This window comes from Mchenga conophoros, linkage group LG9, assembly GCF_057382185.1.
Source record: "Mchenga conophoros isolate Kocher_MC1m ecotype Shallow Benthic linkage group LG9, M_conophoros_male_GT1.1, whole genome shotgun sequence".
NCBI lineage: Eukaryota > Metazoa > Chordata > Actinopteri > Cichliformes > Cichlidae > Mchenga > Mchenga conophoros.
Genome location: NC_140534.1, coordinates 21,495,065 through 21,509,527, shown reverse-complemented (window position 1 = coordinate 21,509,527; position 14,463 = coordinate 21,495,065). Strand labels below are relative to the sequence as shown.

At 43.1% G+C, this 14,463-nt stretch overlaps 1 protein-coding gene and 1 long non-coding RNA gene across 4 annotated transcripts in view; both read left to right on the top strand.

The window, feature by feature from the left end:
• Nucleotides 1–325: 325 nt before the first annotated feature.
• On the top strand, nt 326–3,115 carry myca (MYC proto-oncogene, bHLH transcription factor a). The gene is made up of 3 exons (XM_085286914.1): nt 326–650; nt 996–1,720; nt 2,057–3,115. Exons 2-3 carry the CDS (start codon nt 1,030–1,032, stop codon nt 2,674–2,676), a joined length of 1,311 nt encoding a protein of 436 aa, XP_085143040.1. The 5' UTR covers nt 326–650; nt 996–1,029; the 3' UTR covers nt 2,677–3,115.
• A 739-nt stretch (nt 3,116–3,854) lies between these two features.
• LOC146567218 (uncharacterized) overlaps nt 3,855–14,463 on the top strand; it is a 42,969-nt gene continuing 32,360 nt past the window's right edge. For 2 of the 3 annotated variants that reach the window (XR_014893890.1, XR_014893892.1), the window contains exon 1: nt 3,855–3,983. This is a non-coding gene — a long non-coding RNA (uncharacterized LOC146567218). Of the gene's footprint in view, nt 3,984–14,361; nt 14,454–14,463 lie in introns of all 3 variants that reach the window. The other variant, XR_014893891.1, reaches the window with a different exon arrangement.

The window sequence follows — 14,463 nt, the reverse complement described above, 5'->3', positions numbered from 1 at the left end:
ATGACGCTCAGTGTTTGCGTATATTTCTGGCGCAGTAGTAGTAAAATAACTCAGCCCAATTATCTGCCACTACTACATGCATTAGTATTTTCTCTATGCAGTCAATGAAAGCACTACTCTACTCCACTCTGACCCCTCCCACTTGCAAAAAAAAAAAATAGACCCATCTCAGAGAAAGAGGGCAGAAAATATGCAAAGATGCATCCACGGCGTACTTTGGACGCACGCGATTTTTACTTGACGCAAACGGCTGAATAATTGCGCTGATGGGCAGAGGCTGATATCGGGGGTGCTGTGTGTTGTGTTGTAGTAGGAACGCTCTCGCGGATGGATACAGACAGAGAGAGTGCGAGATGCGGTTTACTTTATCGCGCGGTGCTCAACTCTCAGCTGCGATTCTGACTGTGCTGATGACAGAGTGCGCGTCGCTCTTGCCGGCTCGCCTCTGCAGCCTTTTAACTTCACATGCATGCTTCACCCGCAGGCTGACAGACAGCCGCCGTACCGCCTCTGTGGAAGGATTTACTGTCACTGCCGCACTGGAATAACTTTGCTGCTCCCTCGTTTTTTTACATTTTCCTCCTCTTTTTGCGCCACTCGGCTCGCTTTTTTTTGCTCCCGTCTTTCGCCTACAGTTGAAAATCTGAAAGGTAAGGGTGGGGAGTGGGTTTGTGGAGCTTCGGTATGAGTATGATGACTGGAACAGTTCAGTGAAAGTGTGATTTATTAATTTTTTTCCTCACTCCGTCTCTTGCATTATTTAAATTACAATCCCGGTTAAGCACCTGCAGCAGTGGTGCATGCATGCATGCAAGGCGTGCACAGAGAGAGAGAGGGGGGGGGGGGGGGGAGGTGTCGATGTTGTCTTTTTTTTTTTTTTTTTTTTTGGAGGGAGTTGACCATGAAGCGGTTGCTTACACTCGGTGTTGCGGGCAGGGTCACGCTGTCTGCTCTCTGCTGTGAATCGACTAATCGCTCCGTTCTGTTTTCGCCAGCCTCGCCGTGAGGAGAGACGAAACCAAACGCACCATGCCGCGGAATCCAAGTTTGGCGAGTAAGAACTACGACTACGACTACCTGCAGCCCTATTTCTACTACGACGACGAGGAGGAGGATTTCTACCCTCAGCAGTTTCAGCCTCCGGCACCCAGCGAAGACATCTGGAAGAAATTTGAACTGCTGCCGACCCCTCCCCTCTCCCCGAGCCGCCGGCCGTCCCTGTCCAGCCTCGACCTTTCCATCGCGGATCAGCTGGAGATGGTGACAGAGTTCCTCGGGGATGACGTGGTCAACCAGAGCATCATCTGCGACTCCGACTACTCCCAGACCTTCCTCAAGTCCATCATCATCCAGGACTGCATGTGGAGCGGCTTTTCCGCCGCCGCCAAGCTGAAGAAGGTGGTGTCCGAGCGGCTCGCCTCCCTGCACGCCGCCCGGAAGGAGTCTGCGGCCGGTGACGGCGCAGAGCTCGCCGGCCCCGCGGCTGCTGCCGCCGCGGCTGCCGCCGCCGCTACTGCGGCTCTTCCTGCGTGGAAGCTGAACAGCAGCTACCTGCAAGACCTGAACACGTCTGCGTCGGAGTGCATCGACCCCTCGGTGGTTTTCCCGTATCCCGTAGCCGAGACGCCCAAGCAGAGCGCAGGGACCCCGCCTAGCAAGGATTTGGGACTGGACACGCCGCCTAACAGCAGCGGGAGCAGCAGCAGTTGTAGCGATTCAGGTGAGCTCTTATATATATATATATGCCTGGGGAGGCACACCCCTCAGTGCAATTAGGGATTTTCTTTCTGTTGGCGGGGACATGCATGACATGACTGAAATGAGGCACATTCTTGCTTTTCATTCACACGAATTGCAGGCAGGAAGGTGGATCCTGCTGCCACTTCCACCCCATGTCATGCAGTAGACTGCTGTGAGATTAGCTGGAGGGAATGGCTGCATGTTAAGCAATCAACTGATGTGGCAGAGAGGGAAAGCCTGAACGGACTGCAGAGATGTTTTTAGAGGAGGATGTGGCAGCAGAGTGTGTGACTATGTTGTTTTTGCTCTTTTGCAGAGGAAGAGGATGAAGGTGATGATGATGAGGAGGAGGAGGAAGAAGAAGAAGAGGACGAACAGGAGGAAGAGGAGGAAATCGACGTGGTCACTGTGGAAAAGAGGCAGGTGGTGAAACGGTGCGACTCCAGCCCGCTGGAGACCAGGCATCCCAGCCCACTCGTGCTGAAGAGGTGCCACGTCTCCACCCACCAGCATAATTACGCCGCCCATCCATCCATGAGGCACGAGCAGCCGGCTGTCAAGAGGCTGAAGCTGGAGAGCAGCGGTGGAGGTGCCAGCAGCCACAGCAGGGTCCTCAAACAGATCAGCAGCAACCGCAAGTGTTCCAGCCCGCGAACGTCGGACACGGAGGACTACGACAAGAGAAGGACTCATAACGTGCTGGAGCGCCAAAGGAGGAACGAGCTGAAGCTGAGCTTCTTCGCTCTGCGGGACGAGATCCCCGAGGTGGCCAACAACGAGAAGGCGGCCAAGGTGGTCATCCTGAAGAAGGCCACGGAGTGCATCTACAGCATGCAGTCGGACGAACAGAGACTCCTCTCTCTGAAAGAGCAGCTGAGGAGGAGAAGCGAACAGTTAAAGCAGAGACTCGCACACCTGCAGGGTTGCCGTGCTTAAACTTTGAATCATAAACTTTTTTTTTATTTTTTTCTCAAAATAAAAGTTCATTACTTGGGGGTTGGGGGGGGTTGGGTGTGTACAGTTGTTGCTGCATGCAGATGCAAAACGGATTAAGTTGTTTTGGAATCTGGTTTGATTACAATGTAAGAAGAAAAAAACTGCCTCATCTGATGAAGATATTTAAAAGTTTTATTTTATTAATAAAATGTTTAAAAATGTGGCTCACACTGTTGAAAGCCTGAACTTAAAATATGGATTTTTATGTTGTTGTTTTTTCTTGTTTTTTTTTTTTTTTTTTTTTGTACATAATTAATATTTCCTAAGAAAATGTATTTTTGGATTGCAATTGTCTGGATGTTCAGACCCACTGTTTTTGTTTTTTTTCATTATGTTCATAGATTCTTTTTCAAATATAAAACAAAAACCTGTTTCTTGAGCTTGTCTCTCATTCTTCACCACCATGACTAGCCACTCGGTCACACCTGAGTAGGGGGCGTCCACATGAATACATTAGAAAGTGAGTGGTTGGGTAGAAAACTTATCTGAGCGTTATAAAACTTTGAGTCACTCCTCTTCCTCTGACTGATGGAAGGTAAGGGTCAAAACCTAAATAAGAGTACACGCTGTGTAAAAGTCCTGCTGCAGTGAATTTTAAGTGAAATCTGCATAAATGGTTTTTTAAAAAAAAAAACGTTGATCACGTGTTTTGTGCAGAAAAGAGGGAATTCCTCTTCATACTTAGAAGAAGCCACCTCAGCTCCTTAATACGAGTCCCGGATGCTTGTGGAAGTGCACAGAAAGGTGGGAAGCTGCATGTCATGTTTAAACGCAGGTATAGTGAAGCTGTCTTTTAGATGAGGGCTGGTGCATTAAACAGCGCATCTGCGATCACATTTCTTAAAGTAGCACACTAATAAAAGTGTAGCACGGGAACTCGAAAGCTCGTTTATAATCTAAAACCACAGATAATTAATATATAGATATAAATATACGTTATATCTTTATATTTAAATGTAATATGAACTGTCTACGTTGGAATAAATGAATAACGAGGTGAAATTTATCTAGTTAGACCGTGGTAAAACCCCACCTGTTCCACTGTTGTCTCGAGCGGCTTTCCAGACTCGACGTGACGTCACACACGCCGTATCCCGAGCGCTCCCCCGCCCCCCCCACCTCTGAGCGCGTGGTCCTGGTCGCGAGCACATGGAAGTGAGGTTTGAGATTTGTGTCTGAGAGACGCGCGAGCGACTGTCGGGAAAACGGAATATAAAGTGAATTAAAGAAGCAGCCCGAGCAGCCCGGTAAGAGCTCCCCGCGCCCTGCGTCCATCTCTGCTTTTATATATTAAATGCTTATTGTTATTTTTTGAATTTAGGTGTGATAATAGAAGAAAGTAAATGTCATTCATGGTTCAGCCTGTCTTGTGAAAACTTAATTTAAAGGCGAACGGGATTTCTGGAGGTTTTAATTTGCTATTAATGGGACAAAAACAAAAACTATTGTTCTCTGCACAAGTGTTATTTTCGTCTGGTTTTTCTATTATCTGTCCAACTCCTGCAGTTTTGGGGCTGTGGGATGTTTGAAGCACGTGTTCTGTGAGTCTATTGTTGTTTCAGGTGACCACACTGATCACATGCTTTGTTTACCTTGTTTGCTTCAGCTCAGGTTTTGTACTTGTGAGCCTTTATTCTCCATGGAGTGCTTGCTTCCTGCGTGGCTTTATGTTTGCTGTCAGTTTGATGGTACAGTTGTTATGAAGGACAACAAAAGGCGTCTGTGATTGCTTCATGTATATAGGCGTGGGGGGTCCTGGATTTAGGGGCTGTTTTGTGCATCAAGTGGAGAAGTTTCTGAGCCGTATTGTTTATGTTCCTGTTTGTGACTGCACATAAAGGCAGTTTTAGGCTGTGATGGTGGAGCAGCATGTCTGAGGCATGAGGTGCAGCCACGCTGAGACATAGGGAGGACCACAAAAGATGGGATTAGTGTGGATTCATTGTGTGGGCTTTCCTGAGTGGGCAGGGCTGTGTGTTGGGGTGTTGAAGATCTCATGCACTCACCCTGCTGCTGTCCAGAAAAACACCACATCCCTGTTAGAATAAAGGTCCTCGTATAATTTCTGTGTGTTATGCTTTGGGAATCGGCGCCCATGGCGTGGTTTTGGTGTGAAACGGGGTAAAAGTAGGCTAGATTTCATGAGTATTTGTCCTGCCTTGGTTAAAAATAACGGCCATTTTAAGCCACGTTCCTGTGGCTGTATTTCAGCGTGCAGTTCGAATCTGCCACACGCACAGACGTTGAGGTTTAGCCCAGTTTTATTAAAACCCTGATGCCTTTTCACCTGCGTATCACAAAAATGATGCCTAGTGGGTGTGTGAGGATTCAAATGGTTCACAGTGTTTAAACTGGATCACACAGATGTGGTGTTTCAGAAATTTCACAACACTGCTGGCTTAACTCTGCAACAGTCTATCCTTGAGTTAAAGAATATGACTCTTAAACGTTTGTAATAAGGCTACACTTGTCTTAAAGGACACCTGTTGCACTCATTTTCATTCTTTGGAGTCACAAAGAGTCACTTTTTATTTTCAGTTCAGAAAAACCCTTGTCTATCTCCTATTAGCCCTTTACAAGCTCATCACTGAACGCTCCATCTGAAACAAACTCCTTAAAATCCAACAGTTTTCTGATTGGCCAACTTAGGGGCTGCCTACCGAGGGGCTGCTGCCTGAACTTTCTGACTGTCCTCTATCTGTAGAAATCCATTATTTAAAGCACTACTGAGATTTTATTTTCCTTTAAAATACAACACAGTAGGTTTAACAGGAAAAAAAGGCCTTCCTTAACTCAGTTTCATCACAAAGTCTTGTATTCTCTAACCTGCCTAATAATGATAAAGATTGTGAAGTTATAGTGTAATAAAGCTCAGAGAGTACTAATGTTTAAGAATAGATAGTAATAAAGTAGTGGGAGTAAAAAAAACCCAAACATTAGCATTTATGTTTCGAATAGTCAACCAATCATTCATACCTGGGTGGGAGTGGGCTGTATATAATAAGCCACACCGGTTCAGCTGCTTGTGTCTGTCTGGGTTCTCAGCCATCCAAGTCATGGTAATCCAAGCAACATGGAAAGAAAAGTGGTGGGACTTGTTTAAAGCCCCTTTTCTATTAGAACCTACTCAGATTGACTTGCTACAGTGTCAATGGAAAATTGTACTTAGTAGTCAGTATAATCTTTTAATGATATAAGTTTGCATATGGTAGAATACTGCATCTAATCACTTGTGTTTAGAAGTATATAGTTGGTGGCATATTGAAAGAATGTCTCATCCTAGGAGGTCTGTAACATTCCAGGGTGTTCTGGCGTTCACCCCCACATCCTAGGAGCATGGAAAAGGTCGTACCTTGTCTTATTGTTTTACGGTAGGATTAACGTAGCTATGTCAGTTTTAGTCTAAGTGCTTTTTTACATATAGATGAACTGTTGGATTTTCCAGACCAGCAGGTTAAGGGAAGTCGTTTATGGGGTCACACTCTGACACACTCTGACACACACACACACACACATTCCAATGTAAGGAACAAGCACCCACTGAGGTAGAGCTGGGCGATATATCGAGTTTTTAAAACATATCGATATATTTTTATACGAGATATAAGATGTGACAATATCCTTTATATCGATATAGTCTATGTTACGTTATAATTATAGTTGTGGAGCCGCAAGTTTGCCTCTCTTTCGTCCACTTTTGTCTCTACGCAACGTTACTCCGCCTCGCCTTCACTGAAGACAACTCCCCCTCCTACCCCATCGCTTCACGTGCAGGCAGCGACAAGACGGACACGGCAAATCTCCGTTAACGAGTTACTGCGCATCGCCCCATGCGTGGGGCTGGACGGCGTCAACGTGCTAACGAGCTAAACATGCTAACGAGCTAACCGCGCTAACGAGCTAACAGCGCTAACCCTAAAATCCTTTCATTCTCTCAAAAGTTGATAGCGCGCCTTATGTATGAATTCTGGTTGTGCTTGGTGGCCACGAACCGATTTTATGTGGTACACGGCGCTCAGCAATCTGTCAAAAATGTTTGAGTACGACTTTGGTAAGCTACGGAGCTGCACCGCTTGATAGATTGTCGGCGCATTACGGCTACCGAGGAGCTTCGCGGAGTGATACGTACTGTGCATCAACGTAATATTACCGTATTGTGTGTGTATAAGGACCATAAATGGCACCTGTAAGAGACGTGGTTATGAAGCGGATTTCAAACTCCAGGCTGTCAGTCACGCAGTACAAGTTGGGAACAGAGCAGCTGTGAAATCTGTCTGTCTTTGTTATTACGCTCAGCGTCTTTTAGTTTACATTTTGACTGCACAATTGTGAGCTCTTTGTTTAGCACAAAAACAACCTTGTTTTCTTTTATTTATGGAGCATTATTATTTAATGAATGCTCATAATTTAATTTTGAGTAATTTTTCATGTACATCTGTGCTGTATGTTAATAAAAGTGCCTGTGTGACATCTGGGACACAGCTTTGACTAAGAACTCTCTTTTTGTTCTTACTTTATGGCTTAAAAAATATCGAGATATATATCTTATATCGCCATCCAGCTAAAAAATATCGAGATATGAATTTTGGGTCATATCGCCCAGCCCTACACTGAGGTATAAATAAAGACCGGGGCAGTCTCTCATTTGGTTAGTCTCTGAACCTCACTTTTGGTGTGTGAGTCCTGGTGACTGCCCTTGCTAGCAAGAAAATCTGTGTGTTTCTCCTCTCTGATTCTCTGCTGAAGAAGTGTTTTAGAATATATCTCTTAACACACAGTTTTTAGGGTTTTTCCATTAGGTCATATTACTGGGTACCAGGTACTAAATTAATACCTGCACAGCCGGGTTCCAAAGCGTTGTGAGCAGGTACTAAAATATGACGTCATCAGACTACCACCAATGCCAATTGCAAGCCACAGATTGGCTGGTCAGTAGCAGCCCTCAATGAGTTCACAAAAATAAAAACTGCCATTTTTTAAACCGGGCAGCGAGGAAATGTCTACAAAAAACAGCAGCGAGGTTTGACGAAATGCCGCAGACTGAACAGCAGGTATATCGTCCCCTCGATGTCCACCTTTGTTCTAGCATTCATGTTGCATACTAATTAAGTCACGGGACGCTCGGCCGCGTTGCCGACCACGCACATTAGGTGGTACTAGATTGTAATGGAAAACGAGTCGATCTGAGTAGGTACTAATGGAAAAGGGGCTTAAGTTTCCTGAAGAAGTTTGACCTCTCATCTGAGAAACCTCTTTAGTTATAAGACCAAGAGAAGTAAGATGGCCTAAAAGAAGGTTGAAAGAAGTCATCTATGTCCACTGTGAACAATCAGCCTTGAACAGGTTGCTTATGACACCAGCTGTCTGCCATCTACAGCCCAGTTTTTAGATCCACTCACATCTTGCATCAGCATGATCAGTCATATGATGGGGTGAGGCAAGGTCTCACACTGGTTTCACCCAAAACTCATGCGATGAGGCACATGATTAATAATGAGCCAAAGACCCTCTTAAGGGGCAACTCCCACTATTGCTCAAATATCTGGAACTCTCCACCATTTGATCTTAGAACTGAAGAAGCTTCTCAGATGAGCGGTGAAACATCTTCAGGAAACTTAAAAAAGTCCAGCCGCTTTTCTTTCCAAGCTCCTTGTTAAGACAAACATCTAAAGAGACAATCTCCATGAGGAGAATGGGCAGACTGATTGGAGCTGCAGAAGAGCATCTCTGAATGCAGAAAATGTCGATCATTGAAGCAGATGGGCTACAGCAGCAGAAGACCACAATAGATGCCACTGTCAGCTAAGAGTTTAGATTTAACAAGGGCTCAAAATGGGACAATAAAAGACTGGAAAAATGATGCTGCAGTGTTAGGATGGGAGGGTCAGAACTTACTTAATGTAAATCACATAAAATCATGGATCTACCCTGACTTGTATCAACAGTTCACGTTGCTGCTGCTGGTGTAATGGTGTGGGAGATATTTTCTTGACACACTGAGTAAAGTTGCTTTCTTGAACATTACAGTGAGTTCACTGTCCTCAAATAACCTCCATAGTCACCAGATCTCAATCCATTACACCACCTTTGGTATGTGGTGCAGCAGGAGATTTGCATCATGAATGTGCAGCCGACAAATCTGTTGCAACTTTGTGATGCCATCATGTCAACATGGACCAGAATCTGACGAAGCTTTTTGGATGAAGAAGGCAGTTCTGACAGCAAAAGTGGGTCCAACCTGCTACTAGCAAGTCGTACCTAATGAACTGTCTAGGAAATGTATCTGCTGTAATATATATATATAAAGATCCAGCCTCAGAAACATGAAACGTAGCTGCTGACATTTGTTTTAAAAGATGTGATTTCTGTCGAATATGAGTATCACCCTGAGGAAGTCAGATTCAAAAATATTTCCTATTCCTCGAGTAAGGAATGGAATTTCATTTGCATTGCTATAATTACATCAGCTCTTGGCTTGTCTGACACACTGAGACCTTGTACCTCTCACTGGAGCTGTTTTGCAGTAAACGGTGTGTGTGTTGGACTGTAACTTGGAGACCTGTGTGATTTCCAGCCAAATTCAAAGTGAGCCAAACTCCACTGCAGCAACTGCACACATACTTAGAGGCCCAGGGATGCACAGAGGTCTGCTGTTATGTAATCTGTGTTTTTCAGTCTTGGAAACTGGAACAGATTAAAGTAAAGCAGCTGATTCTCCTGAAAACTTTACTTTGCTGCCAGATTCGGCTTTTCTCTCACTTAACGGCATGGTTATTATCAGATGACATCACCTTCCTCTTTGGGAGTGTGCAGCCCTGTTTGCATTTTCTCTTTCTGTGTTGTCAGTGTGTTTTGATAGGCACCGAGACTGTTTAGAAATATGTTGATGAGAAATATGAGTCAGGCACTAGATGCAGCATCCATCTAACTGTAAAATAGTAAGCAATTTAGCCATCTTACTGACGTTATCAGTGGTGCCAAGAACAGTGTTTTCAGACCACATTTTTTCAGTAATGTGGAGCCATTACTCATCCAAATGTAATGAGATAGCATGAGTTTCCTTCCATTAGTTGTTAGTTATTGCTTGGTGATATTAATTGTGTGTTCACATGGACTTCTCAATGAACAATGATGCCTCATTGGTATTTGTTGCACCTATTTTTAATATTTGTCAGCATAGTTGAGGTGGCTAAGCTATCATTATAATATCATTTCATTTCTGTGTTTTTTACTGCGTTGCAGCTTATCCTTAAATGGCAAATGGCCTGCATTTGTATAGCGCTTTTCTAGTCCATAGGACCCCAAAGCGCTTTACACTACATTCAGTCATTCACCCATTCACACACTGGCAATAGCAAGCTACATTGTAGCCACAGCTGCCCTGGGGCGCACTGACACATTGACACACTATCCTTCTCTGTATATAAAAGATGGAAGTGGCATCCGGGGAAAATGAAGCCTACATAGAAGTTCTTTAAACCGAGTTATTTTAATGTCAAACAGAAGGGCCACTCCTCAGATTGCAAGAAGGAGAGTTGCTCTTGTATAGACGTTTATGGGAAATGGCCATTGTGGCTCCCTTTCTCTGTGACCTCAGTGAATACTTTCATGATTACTTTATGGATTCAGTTACTAGTTTTAGGTCTTTCTAAATAAACATAAAGTCCATTTTGTAAATTATCAAATTAAAGGCAGCTGGATTCTTCAGAGTATGGTCATTAGCTCACTGAATTAAAAGTACAGTGTTGCAGTGGTAAATGGAGTCTTCTTCACACACTAAGGTTAATTATGGAGTTCCACAGGGTTCCATGCTAGGACCTTTTCTGTTTATATTATAGATGTTTCCCTTAGGCAGTAATCATTCGAAGTTATAGCATACATTTTCATTACTATGCAGATTATACCCAGTTATCTGTCCATGAAGTCAGATAACACACACCAATTAGTTAAGCTGCAGAAATGTCTTAAAGATATAAAGGTTCATGGGAAGTCCCTCAGGAGCCTAAATCTATTGCAGCATAACTCCGGAAGGATTGAGGGTCACCTGATCCAGCCCTAACTATAAGCCTTCTCAAAAAGGAAAGTTTTAAGCCTAATTTTAAAAGCAGAGAGTGTCTGTGTCTGAAATCCAAACCGGGAGCTGGTTTCAACAATTACACCGTTAATTCTTGCAAATGACAAGGACACAGCTTTCCTGTCTTTACGCTGACACATACTCTGTGACTGAGACGTTATAGTAAAAAGGAGGTCCGGTTTTAGTCATGCTGAACTGACCAGACTGAAAACTTATAGCAAACATACAGAAAACGTACTCTTACGTCCGTGCTCTGCACATTCTTCTGTGATTTGAGCCATGACACAACATAATATATACAAAACATAGATCCACCAGGGTCACTACAGTTTTATCCAGATAAGTACAAAGTTTTACCACATCGATAGTAGTTTATTGGTCATCTTCTTAATAATTTTACTGTTGCTGGCAGATTTGAGGTCAGTGTCCTTAGAAAGGAGTGTTGTGGGGTGCTTTCTGCTGTGTCTGGCTGTTATGTAACAGTATTGGTCACTCTAGGAAGTGATGTCATCGACTATGCTTGTAAAATATACATTTCTAAAATGAAAAGTTTTAGAACGCAACATGATCCAAGTCAAACAGATTCCAGCCTCCTCTCAGTTCACCAAAAGTGTCTTCCTTTGTCACAGTGTAGCTTTTCGAGCTGCTCTTCAACCCACATTCAGATGGAAAACAAGCTGCTGAATACCGTAGCCGGTCAGCCTTTGTATTTCTACACGCAGAGGACATGAATGCATGCTGTAGCAGAGTGCGGCGAGTATTGTCATGCGCTGCTTTGTTTACAGCAGTCCTCATCAAAGCAGGACGGACCGGCTGGATTAGAGCTCGTTCTCCCACAAGAGTTCGATGTTCCACACAGGGGGCCAAGAAGAGGGCAGGATTTAAAGTTAAGTCTACTGGCTTTATAGACACAGAACATACAACTATATATTTTACTTGCTGATCTTATTATCTCTGGTTGTTAGCTGTGCTCCCATTTCTAACATGTCACACCATAGCTCTGATAGCTCTGTGTGGACTAGTAGGTAGTTGGGATGGACTGCAGCCCTCCTGTGACCTGGATGGATGATTACATGAGATCTGAATATAATATTAAGCATGGAAGCTTATGGATGTTCCTTATGAGGATATTTTAATAAACCAAGCAAATAGTCAGTGATTTCAGCTAGTCTGATTTAAAAATGTTCTTTAACGTTAAATCTGTGGGGGGTTTGGCTTTTGGAATACCAAAATAAGCAATTTGAAGATGCCATCTTGTGCTCCTGAATACTGGTGTTGATAATCTTTTGTTAACGGGGGCATCAACCTGGATTTCTTGGTGCCGGAGTTTTGATTAATGACCCTGGCTGCAGAGTTGTAACCTAGATACCAAAAATACCAGTGACATGACAGAGGAGACGCTTACTTATGTAGGACTGATTTAAAGTTGTATCTGTGTTTCTTATGTTTAAGAGGAATTATCCTCAATGGAAAGTCCAAGGACTCACCAATCAGTGTTCAGATGCGTTAAAATCTCCCTGCATTCAGACCCTGTGTTGCAATCAGTCACACTGATGAGCCGTTTCATCCACAGTTAAAGAAACTCACATCTGACCTCTGGTTTTAAAACTGTCCCATACACTTTTTTACTTTTTAAATAATTGGCTGCAAAAGTAGAAATTTATTCCATTTTGGGCAAGAAAAAGGTTTAAGGCTGGTTCTAAAACTGAGTCAGTCCTCTACGGTTGCAACGATTCACCGAATAACTCAATTACACAAAATCCTCGATGCAAATTCTTTGCTCTGACGCTGCGTTTAATCCACGATTCTGTAGCATTCAGTTGTCACCATGTAAACATGACCGCTTCACCCAAATTTTTTGACTAAAAAACAGACCTGCAATAAGCGTATTTAGGAGCCACCACATGTCTCCACAAAAAGACTGATAACAGAAGAGCAACAGTGGCGTCTGCACATATGTAGTAAAGAGCTAAAAGGTGGAGCTGTTACTGGGAAGGTGAGCTCAGGTGGAGTAAAAGAAAATGTTTTTTCTAGCATCCAGGGATGCGTTCGTTACTGTAATTGCCATCAAAACTTGCATTGGAAAAAGGCTGACAGCAGGCCTTCAACAATCCACCACCTGTACAACGAGCTCCAACGTGAAGGAAAAATTACTTTTCACGTGCTCCCATCCACCACCGTTTGTTTTACACTTTCAGTAAAGCTATAGAAGTTAAAATAAAGATGTATATATGCAGAACCGTCAATGTAGTTTGGCAGTTTTCTGAAAGCCGTCACACTTTTTCTACTGCAGTGATACCTGCAAAAAGCAGGGCCGAGTCTAAAGGGGGGGCATGGGGTGCACCACACCATATTTATTTAAAGGCTTTAGTAGTCTTATTTAGATTAATGTAAATATAAATACATTATTTAAATTGTAGTAATATTTAAAAAAAATATGGGAGTTTTAGTCTGGACACTGAATTATTATTAATTATTAAGATCTCCACCATCAGAACGTCTGTTTTCTGCAGCACTGAGCCACTGGTACTTATATGGAGCTTTTCTACTCCAACTAAACAGTCAAAGCATTGTTTTTACTACACGCCTCATTATCCATACACATAAATACATGCTTTCTAATGATAGCACACACACTGTTAAACTCTGATGGATTGCACGAGGTTCAGATGCTTCCAAAAGCACTCTGATGTGCAGATTGAGTGAGGTGCGGATGGAACCACCTACCTTCCTGCTCTGCTCCTGAACTAATACAGCTTTTGGTGCCTTCTGCCTTTTTTGACTGCTAACAGTTAGTTATGCTAAATGTTTATTCATATAGTGTGTGGTCCAGTTTCGGTGAGTGAAAGTGTTTGTTTGTTTGTTTTTTACATTTATTTGTGTATTTCTTTTATTTATATGTGTGTCTGTGCATGCCCTCATAAAGTCTATGCACGTAGCTTGTTAACTAAGTTCTCACACTAGTGGCTACGCCTGTTTTTTTATACTTTAATCTAGGCTTTATTCTTTGTGTCAACTCTGTTTACAGTATTCACTTATGTACACATATGTATCTTTTATTATCAACATTTCTTCCCACCAGAACAATACTTATTCCTCAGCATAATTAGTCCATGTCATGTGAAAATATTTGAGAAAACTGCTTAACGCTCTTGCCTCCGGAAACACTTCTTACTTTAAAGCAATTGCTTTCAGCTTCTGCCCACTCATATTTAAATGTTTAAATAAAAGGCTTCAAATTTTTTAAATACTTTCTAGTATTAAAGCAGCATATCCAGTTAGGACCTACTTCATCTTTCAACTCTTGAACTCCACCATGAATTCCAGGAGTTTATTTAAAAAGTCCCTTAAAAGACTGAAAAGTTTTTTTGTTTTCTACACATTTCAGAGTTTCATTGAAGCTTTGGCACAGACGCCAGACTCTTGCAGCTGCAGCTTTTATATCAAACAGAAAACTCAACTTACTGCTTTTTTTTAATGTGTGTGAGTCACTGAATGTTTTTTTCCCCCCATGACACACCTCTCTTTCTGATTTCTCCTCTCAACGCTAGCACCCGACATCGTTTATGCCCCTAAATGATACACGGATGTAAACACACCCAGGAGGTCCTGGAACCTTGGCTGCTGTCAGTCACATCGACAGGTAGACGTTC